This window comes from Capra hircus, chromosome 23 (genome assembly GCF_001704415.2).
Source record: "Capra hircus breed San Clemente chromosome 23, ASM170441v1, whole genome shotgun sequence".
In the NCBI taxonomy this organism is placed as follows: Eukaryota; Metazoa; Chordata; class Mammalia; order Artiodactyla; family Bovidae; genus Capra; species Capra hircus.
The window spans coordinates 19,605,178-19,621,301 of NC_030830.1; the positions used below are offsets into that span (position 1 = coordinate 19,605,178).

General features: G+C 40.9%; 1 protein-coding gene across 1 annotated transcript; it reads right to left on the bottom strand.

The window, feature by feature from the left end:
• On the bottom strand, positions 7,349-14,309 carry ZSCAN23 (zinc finger and SCAN domain containing 23). The gene is made up of 4 exons (XM_018038531.1): positions 14,264-14,309; positions 8,899-9,364; positions 8,502-8,649; positions 7,349-8,149 (listed from the first exon to the last, which is right to left on the bottom strand). Exons 2-4 carry the CDS (start codon positions 9,274-9,276, stop codon positions 7,536-7,538), a joined length of 1,140 nt encoding a protein of 379 aa, XP_017894020.1. The 5' UTR covers positions 9,277-9,364; positions 14,264-14,309; the 3' UTR covers positions 7,349-7,535.

Below are 16,124 nucleotides of genomic sequence, written 5' to 3' on the forward strand. Positions count from 1 at the left end.
ACTAGAGATCTCTTCAAGAAAATTAAATATACCAAGGGAACATTTCATGCAAAGATGGGCTCGATAAAGGACAGAAATGGTATGGACCTAACAGAAGCAGAAGATGTTAAGAAGAGGTGGCAAGAATACACAGAAGAACTGCACAAAAAAGAGCTTCATGACCAAGATAATCACGATGGTGTGATCACTCACCTAGAGCCAGACATCCTGGACTTTGAAGTCAAGTGGGCCTTAGAAAGCATCACTACGAACAAAGCTAGTGGTAGTGATGGAATTCTCGTGGAGCTATTTCAAATCCTGAAAGATGATGCTGTGAAAGTGCTGCACTCAATACGTCAGCAAATTTGGAAAACTCAGCAGTGGCCACAGGACTGGAAAAGGTCTGTTTTCATTCCAATCCCAAAGAAAGGCAATGCCAAAGAATGCTCAAACTACCGCCCAATTGTACTCATCTCACATGCTAGTAAAGTAATGCTCAAAATTCTCCAAGCCAGGCTTCAGCAATATGTGAACCGTGAACTTCCAGATGTTCAAGCTGGTTTTAGAAAAGGCAGAAGAACCAGAGATTAAATTGCCAACATCTGCTGGATCATGGAAAAAGCAAGAGAGTTCGAGAAAAACATCTATTTCTGCTTTATTGATGACACCAAAGCCTTTGACTGTGTGGATCATAATATGGACAATTCTGAGAGAGATGGGAATACCAGACCACCTGACCTGCCTCTTGAGAAACCTATATGCAGATCAGGAAGCAACAGTTAGAACTGGACATGGAATAACAGACTGGTTCCAAATAGGAAAAGGAGTACATCAAGGCTGTATATTGTCACCCCTGCTTATTTAACTTATATGCAAAGTACATCATGAGAAATGCTGGGCTGAAAGAAGCACAAGCTGGAATCAGGATTGCCAGGAGAAATATCAATATCCTCGGATATGCAGATGACACCACCCTTATGGCAGAAAGTGAAGAGGAACTAAAAAAGCCTCTTAATGAAAGTGAAACAGGAAAGTGGAAAAGTTGGCTTAAAGCTTAACATTCAGAAAACTAAGATCATGGCATCTGGTCCCATCACTTCATGGGAAATAGATAGGGAAACAGTGGAAACAGTGGCTGACTTTATTTTGGGGGCTCCAAAATCACTGCAGATGGTGACTGCAGCCATGAAATTAAAAGACACTTACTCCTTGGAAGGAAAGTTATGACCAACCTAGAGAGAATACTGAAAAGCAGAGACATTACTTTGCCAACAAAGGTCCGTCTAGTCAGGGCTATGGTTTTTCCGGTGGTCATGTATGGATGTGAGAGTTGGACTGTGAAGAAAGCTGAGCACCGAAGAATTGATGCTTTTGAACTGTGGTGTTGGAGAAGACTCTTGAGAGTCCCTTGGACTGCAAGGAGATCCAACCAGTCCATCCTAAAGGAGATCAGTCCTGGGTGTTCATTGGAAGGATTGATGCTAAAGCTGAAACTTCAATATTTTGGCCACCTCATGCGAAGAGTTGACTCATTGGAGACGATTCTGATGGTGGGAGTGATTGGGGGCAGGAGGAGAAGGGGACGACAGAGGATAAGATGGCTGGATGGCATCACCGACTCAATGGACGTGAATTTGACTGAACTCCGGGAGTCGGTGATGGACAGGGAGGCCTGGCATGCCGTGATTCATGGGGTCGCAAAGAGTCGGACATGACTGAGCGACTGAACTGAACTGAACTGGCAACTGACCCGACTTTGCGTGCTCAGAAAGTGAAAGTGAAAGCTGCTCAGTCGTGTCCAACTCTTTGCAACCCCATGGACTGTCCATGGAATTCTCCAGGCCAGAGTACTGGAGTGGGTAGCCTTTCCCTTCTACAAGGATCTTCCCAACCCAGGGATCGAATCCACGTCTCCCGCATTGCGGGCGGATTCTTTACCAACTGAGCTATCAAAGTGCGTTCTCAGAGGCGTCCTCCTAATCGCTCAGGCAGGCAAGTCGACGAGGGTTCGTTTGATCTCTGGTGTCCAGGAGCCACTCAATCTGGGCTTGTATCTTTCTACCCCAATGAGGCTACCTGGCCACTCCCACCGGATGCTGTGTAGCCCTAGGTTCCCTTCGCACCGGGTCCTCTGAGCTTCCGGCCCTTAGGATCGCTCTACTGAAGTCTCTTAAGATACCAACTGTCAGTTACCTTCACTCGGTTCCCAGGGTCAGAAGCAATAATCAACACCCACCTACGGAAAGAGCGACAACAAAAAGGGCAGAGGACGGCTTGCCCTCCACTGTTTTAATTCTTGGAATACTTGAGTCCCTCTGAGTAACCTAATCACTGATTTTGTCCGTCTGGGGTGGGGCCGGGCAACTGCACTTCAAACAGCCCAGGTGATTGTAACACAGGTAGACACCTAGAAACAGTGACTTCATCACAGAGCTAAGGTAGCTAGCATGGAAATCTGAATGTGGGTCCAGAGACCTAAAAACATCACAGGGTAATTTACAGACTGTGTTCTTCTCCCAGTTCTCCTTTTTATGGACATTATTAAAATAAATGAGAACCAAAGGCAGAGATTACCACTGCTTGAGACACTAGTACCTAAGACAACTTGAAACAACTGAGATGGAGGGATTTCTAATACATACTGTGAGGATGAAGAACATCACTTTGTAAAGATGTCTCTGCATCTATCTTTTTATTTTTTTCTCTTTGGACACCATTGTTGGCCAGAGATTTAGGGTCTGATTTTGCCTTCTGATTCCTTTTTATATTCTCAAATTTTGGCCATCCTTTTCCTCTTTTCATCTTTTTTTTTTTTTTTTTGCTGATGCCTAAAATGTGTCTCAGGGCTCCAAGTCTAAGTGTTCATGAAAAGTGAAAGTGAAGTTGCTTAGTCCTGTCCAACTCTTTGCGACCCCATGGACACTAGGCTCCTCCGTCCATGAGATTTTCTAGGCAAGAGTACTGGAGTGGGTTGCCATTTCCTGCTCCAGGGAACTTCCTGACTCAGGGATCAAACCCAGGTCTCCCACATTGTAGATAGACGCTTTCCGTCTGAGCCACCACTTGATCTTAGCCAAAAAGCCAAGAAGTGTTCATGAAACTACATATAATTCATATTGATCTTTGTTCACATTTTTTTAATGTGGCTAAAAAACAGATCACCATAACTATTTAACCACTTGGGTTTCACTTTTCTCAAGTAGGTATAAAATGAGATAAACTCCAAAATTTCTTTTCAAATCTCAGTATTTTTTGATTCTTAGAATAGGAGAATCAGAGAATGGCAACCCACTCCAGTATTCTTGCCCGGAGAATCCCACAGAGAGAGGGCGCTGATGGACTATGGTTCATGGGGGTCACAAAGAGTCGGACACAACTCAAGCAACTTGTATGCATGTATGCGTTCTCTGACTATATACTGAAAAGCTCCTACTATGCCTTTGATGATTCTACACTGCCTATCAAACAAAGACTCAATGCATTAGAAAAGTGTTCAAGGCCCTCAGTCTGGCCCCCACCTACAATCTCCCACTCCTGCACTTCCCTGCAGGAACTCTGTGACCCAGACAAACTGGAAACCCCCTGCCTCTTGAACATGTCTTAAATTGGAGTCTTACCTCACCCTAGTCCTTCGGCCAAAAACACTTTCTTCTATCCTCCATCTCCCTCTGCAAAGAATCTACATTTCTCTCAATTATTAACTCAATATTTAACCAATGACCCACATATGTTGGCATATATTTTATAATTCAAAATTCTAAAACAGAAAATCTTCATATTTTACAAAATTCTGACCTTAGGTATACTTTTATTTAGAATCTCTTCAGAAATAACTTGTCTTACTAGGAAAATATAAGAACAACTTTTACTAGAAGTTACTTTTTTTTTTAAAGGAAAGCATTTTCAGATACAGAAAATAGGAATCATTTCCAAATATAAAAATATGGACAGAGTCTTGATTCTCCTAGGGTCCTGAACTTCAACTCAAAATTATAGTGAAAGAATCTTCAGGGCTCTATCCACAACTCTAGGTAGGTTTTCATTGCAAGATACTTAGCCATTTCTTCCTCTTCTTTTTTGGTTGCACCTAAGGCATGCAGGATCCTAGTTCCCTGACCAGGGACAGAACCATGCTCCCTGCAGTGGAAGCAGAGTCAACCACTGGACCACCAAAGACATCCCACTGAGCCATTTCTTGATGTATTGTCCACTGTCCTAACTGCTCAAAGGGGTGCTGGACTATCCTTCAAGAACCAATAAGCCTATTTAATTGGATTTGAATCAATATTTCTTATACCTTGCTCAATCATAAAACTGAATTTCTTACACCTTGCTCAAACATAAAACCAAAAATCTCTTTCAGATTAGACTTTTCAAGGGCACAGGGAGGGATGGATACTGGTCCAGGGAACATTTGAAACGAGTTCAACACTAGAGACTTCACAGGTTGAGTAAAGGGAGCCAGGATGGGAAAAGAGAGAAGTGAGGGAAGTTTAGAAATGTAAAGAGACAACTAAGAACTTCCGGTCTGGAAGACTGGAATAATCACAGAAACAGCCAAGGTCTTCATGTCACTGTGTCCATGCTCAGTCGCTAAGTCATGTCCAACTCTTTGCGACTCCATTGCCTACAGATTAAGTCAAATATTATTTCTCAAATAATGAGGAATGTGGATCCTAGATAAAAGAATTAGCATAAAAGCATTAGTACAATCAGTATCAGAAAACAAGGAAAGTTAGTTTGGTGAACTGTAAGTCATTTTAATTGCGTGAACCATCATTGCATTCTAAGAGTACATCTGTCTCTACAGCATATATAACATATTTTGTTTCTTGGTGTTTTACCAGCTGTTGAGAAAATTAAGAATTTTTGAAAAGCTATAAACAAAACAAAAAACAAGCACAGAACAAATCAAACATTCAACCTTCAATTGCAAATGTAAAAACTCAGTTCATTAGAAATAATTCCTCTAAAATCCTAATCTGTTCATATTTTAAATATTTTAAAAGCTGATATAATTGAATTATCCAAACATGCTGCTTCTGCTTATTGGAGAAGCATTTAAAATACTTATGAACTCAGATTATAATAGTATATATACTATATCACTATGTGCTCAATTGCTTAGTCGTGTCCATCTCTTTGCAATCCCATGGACTGTAGCTCCTGCGTCCATGGGATTATCAAAGCAAGAATACTGGAGTGGGTTGCCACTTCCTCATCCAGGAATCGAGCCCACATTTCCTGTGGCTCCTGCAATAGCTCTGTGGATTCTTTACCACTGAGCCACCTGAGAAGCCTATTATATCACTATATGGAGTATATATTTAACTTGAGAAGTTGATTTTATTGCAAACTTATCCTACTATATTTTCTTTAACTTCATCCTAAAATCCCTATGTATTTCTATTGGATATAATTTAAACCTCAAGATACAATAAACTATATACTCTTGAGGAAATTTAAGTTTTTTTTCTTTTAAGATTGTTGATAATACCTACAATTAGTCACAGGTAGTGACACTAACAGTTTGAAATGTTAGGTTTAAGAATATATAACAGAACAAAATACATGAAATCAAAAACATCACCTATCACTTCATTTCTCCACATAAGCATTATGTGTAATTCTTGTCATCCAAATCCTGTTTTCAAGCTCATGTGGAGGTTGTTAGCTTTTAAACAGAAAGAGTTTGACTTGGACCAAACTAGGGAAAAGAATAAAATAATATATAACATTTTGAAATGGCAATTTTTCGTCTATAGGAGTACGTTGAACTACGGAGCACCAACAAATGATATATCACCAACTTGTAAACAGAATAAGGAAGCTTTCTGTTATAAGGTAGAAATATCTGAAGATTACACTATTTCATGAAAACAAAAAGATGTAGAAGGGTGTGAATAGTATGCTATCATTCTGCGTAATCAAGGGAATAAAATTATATATTCATATTTTCTTGTATTTACATAAAGAAACCCTGAAAAGTAGTAAGAAACTAGTTAAATGACTACCTACAAGGAGAAAGATAGGGACCTTTTTTAATGTTGTTTTGCTACTAGAACCAGGTGCGGAATGAATTATCTTTTGTAAAAACTCCTTCTAAGTAAATTAAAATTTAAAGTTAAAAATAATCACTCATTACAAAAATAAATAAAATGCCTCAAATGAGATATAAATGGGAGGAATCTTTCTTGGAACTCCATTGTAAATTAAATAGGCTGTGCGTCTATTGAAACAAACAAACGGGCAGATTTGTTGAGCTAAAAAGCAAAATTGTAATGCCTCGTAAGTGCTCTAAGTTGCATATGGCAATACAATGCTTCCGATGGCTTAGCAGAAAGAGCACTGCACTAAGAATAAGGAGAGAGGGTTCTAGTTCCAGCTGCATTAACTAGCTGTGTGATGTTACACAGTCACTTCTAGAGCTTCTGTATCCGAATCTGTTAAATAAGGGCATGCAGAAATGACATTGAGGTCCCTTATTGTGTTCTATTACTCTTAAGTTACCTGCTTGTGTAGATGATATTCCAATCCAGATTGTTATCACCATAGATATTCCACTTCTTTGTCTCCTGGCCTTAGTATAAGCTTCGTAACACTCAGTGTTAAGGGAAAGGAGTTTTTTAATGTATGACTTTGGTAATAATCAATAAATAGCAGTGAGAAGCACAGAGGCTATAAAAAGCAATCAGCGTGGAAGACTGATCATACTTTTCTCTCTATTTTTGTATATGTCTGAAATTTTCCTTAACAAAAGGCTAAATAAAGAAAAACCCCAAAATGCTCAAAAGTCACAGGAAAAATACAGTTAGGCCTATATTTTCACAAAAAGATCTTAAGTGAGATATTAGATTTTTAAGCTAAGTATCTTAGTCTTTGTAAAATTTAAAATCATGAGCAATATTTGTTATGAGTAGATACTGAGCTAGTAATAATATATGGTTTTGTCAATTTCTTGGTTTTTAACTGAAGGCTGAATTTCTAAACCTCTATAGGGAGAAGCCTTTTGTGTATGGAAAGATCCAAGTGCCCCCTTTTGTAGGTTAAAAGGCAAATTTTCCTATCTTATGCAAATAGAAACTAATCTAATAGTTTACATTATAGATTTTACTGAAATTATTTTTAAATTAATTTTTAAATACTACCTTTGACTTTTTGTATTCAGGTTGCATATAATCTTTTTTCAGGTTGCATATAATTTTTAAGACTTAAAATAAGTTTTAAAAAACTAGGATAAAGTTTTCCTGAAGCATATCTAGAAAATTTTTTGGACAGATATATGTGAAATTATGAAATCAATACGATAATAGTCAGTGTTGCAAAGTTATGGATGTCACTGACCAAAGAGACTTTGACAGCTGCATTTAAGATATTATGCTTCTCTCAGCATAAAAATCAGGACATTTTCACTGGCTTTCTCTGGAGCTTCCTATTACTAGAGGATTAAATTATTAATACTATTGTTCTCTCAGGGATAAAGTAAGAACCAGGACTCTGGCTTCCTTGCCTAGTGGTCTGGCATCAGGAAACGCTGCCCTACCTGTTCCAAGGAGCTAGCTGGATTCAGCCATGGGGTGGACTTTCCGATGTTGGATGAGGTTGCAGTGGTAGATGAAGTTCTTGCCACATTCGTCACATTTATAAGGTCTTTCTCCAGTGTGAATTCTCTGATGCTTAATGAGGACAGAACGTCGACTAAAGCTCTTACTGCACTGATTGCACTGGTAAGGCTTTTCTCCTGTGTGGATCCTGAGATGATGAAAAAGCCCAGCATTCTGGCTAAAGGCTTTGCCACAAACGCTGCACTGGTAGCGCTTTTCCCCAGTGTGGAGTCTCTGGTGCTGGAACAGGCCTGATCGCTGGCTGAAGGCCCGCCCACACTCATCACACTCATAGGGCTTCTCGCCCGTGTGTGTTCTCTGGTGCTCGATAAGGATGGAATTCTGGGTGAAGCTTTTCCCACATTCACTACAGATATAGGGTCTTTCCCCTGAAGAGCTTCCCCGTTGCCTCTCAAATCTACCTTCATGGTCACAGGTCTCTCCATATTCAGGCCCTGGAATAGTATCACCATTCAGTTTGTCAGGTGCCTCCACAAGAGACTTTTCTTCTTCAGACAGCTCCCTCTTTGGGGCTAACTCCACATTCCAAGTTCCAGTCTCATTGTCTGAAATAATACATGGATTACATGAATGTTGTGTTCCCAAAGAAAGAAAAATACTGGTCAGGAGAGTGGGTGGAAGGGGACAAGCAACCATGTTTTCTATTTACTTCCCCACTCTTAACAATTATACCTGGGCTTCAGTGAGAAGTGCCCTGTATCACAACTGCCTGTTTATTGTCTACCTCTCCCCAGAATGTAAACTCCCTAAGGGCAAGGACCATGTCTACGTTGCTCATCACTATTTTCTCCAGTACCCAGCACAGTGCCTGGCCCACAGTAGACACCAAGTAAACGCGCTGAGTTGATGACCTTTCGGGGAATGACTTAGGCTTCCTAAGCAAATTCTAATCCTCACCAATCTCCTGAATCGGGCACACCCCTCGCAAGTTCCACTGAGGCCGCTCTTCCAAGGTTTGGAGCTGGCTGCCTGATGACTCCTGGGCTGTTCCTAGAGCTGCTTTCTCCTTCATAAGCTCCTTTTGTTCATGATCACGGGCTGGGACCTGGCAAAAATTAAGGACAATTGGGAACCAAATATCAGAGAAGACACTGCAAGGCCTTCTCAGGATCAATGGATAGGAAAAGATGGATCAAGAAACTGGCAAAGAGAAAAGGTAGAGAGATTAAAGAGTCTAGTATACCTGATCAAGTCAGGTATAAAGAAATCCATCTTTTCCTCCTCTTTCTCTCACTGCACTGAAACCCCATGCTTCACCATACAAGCACAAATCCTTGTTCTCCCTTCTTCCCACCTGCTCTCTTGGTTCATCCAGCTCTCTCTCCAAATCCTCCAGCACAATTACCGCCTCTTCTCCACTCACTGGGCGGTGCTCTCTCACCCAGGCCTGGAGCTCCTCGGGCAGGATGGTTAGAAACTGCTCCAGCACCAGCAGCTCTAGGATCTGCTCTTTGGTGTGCATCTCCGGTCTCAGCCACTGATGGCAGAGCTCCTGGAGTCTTTGAAGAGCCTCTCGGGGCCCCGGTGTCTCCTGGTAGCAGAACTGTCTGAAGCGTCTACGAAAGATCTCTCTGGTATGAGGGTTATCTCTTGACAGGCCAGATTCTTGGACCATTCTTGTGTGGTCCCCTTTTTCCTCTTTTACTTTCACTGCTAGAAGTCCCTTGAGCATCTCTGGAGTCTGAAGGGCCAAGGCTGTGGCTATTCAGAAAAAGAATCTAATATTCCCTCTTGCACTTTTCTTCTGGAAATTCCAAAATCTAAAAAATAATTTGCAGGGAAAAAAATGAAGAAAATCCTTTTTGCTGGTAGGCACTGGAAGTATTTATACCCAAATCAGTAACTCTAATGAAGAACATGAATGCATGATTAATAATAATGATGATTATGCAAATACTGGTGAAAGTAAGATAGGAAGGGACACAAAAACAAAACAATGCCCCCTCCCTGAATTTTACTGAAGGAACTGTTTGATCATCCTGAATGAATCAGCTCAAATAAATCATTTGAGTATACTGGGTTTCCATTTGAATGGCAAGATACTAGACTCAGGCAGTTTTTAGTTGAACAGAGGTATACAAACACTTTAGTTCGAAGATGTCACAGAAGACACTAAGAATCAAGGAGAAAAAGGAAAGAAAAAGGAGGAGGGAGGGAAAGTAAAGAAGATAAATAAATAGAATGAGGAACAAAAAAAATTTGCCTGGGGAAAAGCAGCTGAATCCCTTGAAGCAAGTTAGTTGTGGAGGAAAGAGATGTCTGCTTGGAGCGGGGAAACCTGGAATTGAGACTGATCCCCAGGTACCCCCTCCACAGTCTTGGGCTTCACCTTTTGTGCTTTAGTCTACTTAATCAGTAACATAGGAATCCTAAAGCCAACCTTGTCTAACTTTCTAGGTTGATATAGAAATTAAATAAGAGCACAGATAAAGAACACAAAAAAGCAGGCAGTTTGGTAAACTCCGTCTATGGGGTCGCACAGAGTTGGACAGGACTGAAGCGACTTAGCAGCAGCAGCAAAGCATTCTAAATTACCATGACTGTGGGGCTTCTCTGGTGGTTCAGCGGCAAAGAATTTGCCTGCCAGTGCAGGGGACATAGGTTCAATCCCAGGTCCAGAAAGACCCCACATTCTGTGCAGCAACTAAGCCCAGGGGCCACAACTACTGAGCCTGTGATCTAGAGCCCACGAGCAACAACTATGGAGCCCAAGCGCCACAAATACTGAAGCCCATTTCTCTGCAAAAAAGAGAAACTATAGAACTGAGAAGCTTGAGCACCACAGCTACGGACCAGCCCCCTCACTCACTGTTAGAGAAAGCTTGCATGCAGCAGTGAAGACCAGAGCAGCCATAAATAAATAATCTTTTTAAAAAAATTACCACTATTACTATTTTTCTTATAAAATTTTCAAATATTTTTTCTTATAAATTTTATTGAAAGATTAAATGAATATCCTAGTGATCTAAACACAATGGCAAAAGAATCAAAAAGTAGTCAACTGGAGTGGTCTTAGATAGTAAAATGAAGAAAATATTAGTTTTAATATTTTTAAAATACAGAATTTTAGCTCTTTTTTGCCTTTTAATTTCTTGGAAACTGTTTCTCTTTGAAGCTCCTCAAGGATGGAGAGTGGGCACCTGTATGTAAAATAAGTGCTAATAAAGAGACAAATGTCAGAATTTCCAGTGGCGGAATTTCCAGTGGTGCTCCAGTGACTAAGACTCCACTCTCCCAATGCACGGGGCCTGGGTTTGATTCCTGGTTGGAAAACTAGATTCCACATGACACATCTAAAGATCCTGCATGCTGAAACAAAGGTCAAAGATCATGTGTGCTGAAACTAAGACCTGGAACAGGGAAGTAAATGTAAATATTTTTTTACAAAAGAGACAAATGTCCATGACCACTTATGAACAATCTTAATCAGGACAGTAATTAAGGCAATTTTCTGAAAGAAAACTAATTATGTGACCTATTGATTTCCAAGCACCTTTTTTGGGCATAGGCTTTCAAACTTTTTTGACCAGGGCCTTTAGTAAGAAATATTGTATATGGTGACCCAGAACACACATACATGTACATATGAGTACATGTTTGTGCATGTGTGATATACACAACACAAAAATGGAAATAATTGTTTTCTTTTACAAAATACCATGTATACTTACCTTACGTGATATATACTCTTATTTTCAAAAACCTATTTTGTAAAATGAAAAAACAAAAAACCCTGGTCATAACCCACTATATAGATTACATGACCCACAGATGGATTATACCTATAGTGTTTTAAACATTTCTGTTCTAATTTTAAGTAAAATTACTGTAATTCACTGTAGAAATAACCCTACATCATTCATAAGTATTGGCAGGCATCACAAAATTTAAAAAACTAAGGAGAGATTATTTAAGTTGTTAGTAAACATTGATCATACTACAACTAAAAGAAAAAGTTAAATTCATATTGCCATTACTGGTTATAGTCATCAAAGGGAAAAAAAAAAAGCACATTGGTATGAGACAGCATCCTTCTGGGTAACCTGTGAACATTATCCCTTCACAAATTTCTAACACCTTTGGCTTGCTTGACTTCTATAGACCACCTCAGGAAGAGTGGAGACAGTTTCTACTCAAAAGATAAGGTCCCTGAGTTCATGTTTCCCCAACTCACCACCACTCTGACTACCACATTATCTTTTTCTGTTGAACTTTTCATACACCAATTCATTCATTTAGCAAATATTTACTCAGAGCCTACCATATTCCAGGTACTCTTCTGGGCTACAAACAAAAATAGTTTTCACTTCAAGGAATTTACAGTCTTATAATAATAATTGATATTTATAGTGCTTTTAATGTACCAGGCACCATTTTAGATGCTTTACATAAATTAACTCAATTACTCCACAAAGCAGCCATGAGTTAAGGTACTATTATTAACCCCATATTGCAGATAAGAAAACTGAGGCATAAAGAGTCTATGTCATTCACCCAAAGCGTCACAGGTAGGTAGTGGTGAGGCTGCAATTCAAACCCAGAAAACCTTTAGAATTCATATTCTCAATCACTATACCACTATCTCTTCTCTATGTAGGGGGAAGAAGGGGACAGGAGGACAAAAGGGGGTCAGAGGAGCCAGATGATAATTAAATGTATGTTAAGTAGTGATAAATCCTATGCAGAACAATAAATGTAAAGGATATAGTAAGAGGGAAGAAAGGTTTCTATTTTATGTGGGTTAGTCAAGGAAGGCCTTGTTGATAAACTATTATTTGAGCAAAGACCTGAAGGAAGTGAGGAGCAAATCATGGAACTATCTGGAAAAAGACTGTTGCATGCATGGGAACACTGAGTTCTTGGAGGCAGGAGCATGTATGCATTTTTCAAGGAACAGTGAGTTAACTAATGTGGCTAGTAGAGAGAAGGCAAACAAGACAGGAACAGGAGATGAAGTCAGGTTACCAACAGATCATGAAAAGCCATTATAAGGGTTCTGCCTTGTACTCTAAGAGACAAGTAAAGCTACTGAAAGTTTCAAGCAAGAGGGGTGATAAAATTTTACTCAGTTTTAATATTAAAACATAACTGGCTGCTGCTACAAGAGACTATGGGGAAAAGCAGAAGCAGGAAGAGAAGCTAAAGTAATAATCCAGGGGCAAGATGATGGTAGCATGAACCAGGTCTGCTGAGCTTGTTCTAGGGTGAGAAAGTTTTAGGGTACAAATTACTCAATTAACCAAGATTGGGTTCAAAGGAATAAACAACCACTTGTTTAGTCAACTTTTCAGGCCCCTGAAAAATATATTTTCCCTATTTGCTACCTACTCATCTTGGTTTCAAGTCAAAGTTTTTCTGTTCAATGCAACTGAAGCTTTGAGCTCTGCCAATAGAAAACCATTTCTGATATGCGCGGATGCTAACTTCAGTGTGTCTGACTCTTTGCGACCCTACGGATTGCAGCCTGCCAGGTTCCTTGTCCATGGGGTTCTCCAGGAAAGACTGCTGGAGTGGGTTGCCACGCCCTCCCCAGGTCATCTTTTCAACCCAAGGATCCAACCCGCGTCTCTAATGTCTCCTGCATTGGCAGGCAGGGTCTTTACCACTAGCGCCACCTGGTGCTATTCTGGTATATGGTGTTTCAAATCTTGACTCAGTTTCACTAAGATCAATTTCCCTCTTCTCTGTCATCTTTTCTACTGATCAAAGCGCAACACCAGCGAGTGGGTGGGAAAACAGGTGTACACACACAAATGAAATGGCTGTTTCATCAGGTTTTCAGACGGCACACGTCCTCAAATATATTCCTCTCTCTAAACTTAAATCCTAACTAGAAGTTCAGGATTACTAAAGTGTAAAAGCGGCAGGACCATATTCAAATAAGGGAACTCACTTCCCTTACAATAAAGCTAATACAGAAAAAAAGAGCTGAGTCAGCACGGCAAAGGGTTTAAGAAAATGGACTCTGAAGTCAGACTCCCTGGATCTGAATCGTGACTACATCCCATTACCAGCTGTGGAACCCGGGGCAAGTTACTCAACTTCATTTTCTTCCTGGACCTTAAAAAAAAGGGGGGGGGAGGGGAAGTAACATACTACTAGTGTCTACCTCATAAAGTTATTAGAAGTAACTAACTTAATATTGGGAAAGTGCTTTGAACAGTGCTGGCGGACACGTAAGTGCCATTTAAATATTCGTGATTTTGTTTTTTTAAAATCAACAGTTGGCAAAAGCCTATACATTCTTGAGTGAATCAGACTAAAAGAGGCTGTGGCAATGTTATAAAACCATCGTGCTCATTGTTTAAAATAAGCCCCCAGTAGAGAATGGCACCCGTGGGAAAATACAAACCATTCTGGCTATCGGAACCTAATCTTATCCTTGGATGCGGGGAAAGAGAGTTCCGAAGGACACTGGTGCTAGTACCGACTGTTTGAAGGGCTCAGGAACAGACGAAGGGAATGGGGGTGGGGGCGCGGACGCTGACTTTCAACTAACAAGGCCCTTCCAGGTTTCGGGGCAACCTCCTCTGCCTTCATCTTTCCAGCCAAGCCCTGGCGAAGAAGACCCGCTGCTTCCTCCCCACACCCAGTCCAGAGTCACAGCGCACAGTCCGGACTTTTCAAAGGCCCTGCGGTAGCCCGACTCCGAAGCTCACCGGGCAGCCTTGGCACCACCTCTGAATCCTTGACAACCGCAGCCTGGATAATGATAAACTACAAAGGCCGGAAGTGCGTCACACCGCGGCTCTCAGGGTGTGTTCCTTCTAGTAAGCCCGGAGGTTTTCACACCTCTGTGGTCGCCGCTCTGAATCCCCCGCTAGGTGTAGGGAGGCGCTGGCTTTCATAGTCTCTTTCAAGGGGCTGGGCGTGGGGTATACAATAACTGTCCAACACAGTGTTATCTGTACACTATTTCATTTACACATACTAACTCACTTATTCTACATAACAGTCCTGTGGGTTCGGTATAATTATATCCCTTTCAGTTCAGTTCAGTTCAGTCGCTCAGTCGTGTCCGACTCTTTGCAAACCCATGAATCGCAGCACGCCAGGCCTCCCTGTGCATCACCAACTCCCGGAGTTCACTCAGACTCACGTCGATTTCCTTCTCCAAGAATAAGCTGGAAATCATCCTAAATCTGTTGATGGAAATAGTCTTTTTCTTTTACCATGACATGGTACTTCATTGCATTGGAAAAGGAAATGGGAACCCACTCCAGTATTCTTGACTGGGAAAATCTCATGGACAGAGGAACCTGGTGGGCTACAGTCTGTAGGGTCGCAAAGAGTCAGACACGACTGAGCAACTAAGTGCACACACTACTGGTTTTTTAACCAATCTTTTAGGGATGGGTTTTTGAATTCTTTCCAGTATTTTTCTTTAACAAATAATGCTGCAATGAACAATGAAGAGAGAAGGAAGGTGTCTTTGTAAGCATTGTATCATTTTGTACTTTCAACAACAATGTGAGATAGTGCCTGCTTTCACACAACCTCCCTAATTGTATGTTTTCAGGGTTTTGAATATTGCTGATCTGATAGGTCATTAGGTACTGTATGCAGGTCAGGAAGCAACAGTTAGAACTGGACATGGAACAACAGACTGGTTCCAAATAGGAAAAGGAGTATGTCAAGGCTGTATATTGTCACCCTGCTTATTTAACTTCTATGCAGAGTACATCATGAGAAATGCTGGGCTGGAGGAAGCACAAGCTGGAATCAAGATTGCCGGGAGAAATATCAATAACCTCAGATATGCAGATGACACCACCCTTATGGCAGAAAGTGAAGAAGAACTAAAAAGCCTCTTGATGAAAGTTAAAGAGGAGAGTGAAAAAGTTGGCTTAAAGTTCAACATTCAGAAAACTAAGATCATGGCATCTGGTCCCATCACTTCATGGGAAATAGATGGGGAAACAGTGGAAACTGGTTGACTTTATTTTGGGGGGCTCTACAGTGGAAACAGTGGCTGTCTTTATTTTGGGGGGCTCTAAAATCATTGCAGATGGTGACTACAGCCATGAAATTAAAAGATGCTTAGTCCTTGGAAGGAAAGTTATGACCAACCTAGACAGCATATTAAAAAGCAGAGACATTACTTTGTCCACAAAGGTCTATCTAGTCAAGGCTATGGTTTTTCCAGTGGTCATGTATGGGTGTGAGAGTCAGAATATAAAGAAAGCTGAGCGCTGAAGAATTGATGCTTTTGAACTGTGGTGTTGGAGAAGACTCTTGAGAGTCCCTTGGACTGCAAGGAGATCCAACCAGTCCATCCTAAAGGAGATCAGTCCTGGTGTTCATTGGAAGGACTGATGTTGAAGCTGAAACTCCAATACTTTGGCCACCTGATACAAAGAGCTGACTCATTTGAAAAGACCCTGATGCTGACAAAGATTGAGGGCAGGAGGAGAAGGGGATGACAGAGGATGAGATGGTTGGATGGCATGACTGACTCAATGGACATGGGTTTAGGTAGATTCTGGTAGTTGGTGATGGACAGGGAGGCCTGGCGTGCTG

Excerpts from the sequence above, each read along its gene's own strand:
- ZSCAN23 (XM_018038531.1), bottom strand. The coding sequence starts at position 9,276 with ATGCTCAAGGGACTTCTAGCAGTGAAAGTAAAAGAGGAAAAAGGGGAC. Across the intron at positions 8,650-8,898 it reads TGGATGAACCAAGAGAGCAG|GTCCCAGCCCGTGATCATGA; the intron begins GTGGGAAGAAGG and ends AATTTTTGCCAG. Across the intron at positions 8,150-8,501 it reads GTGCCCGATTCAGGAGATTG|ACAATGAGACTGGAACTTGG; the intron begins GTGAGGATTAGA and ends GTATTATTTCAG.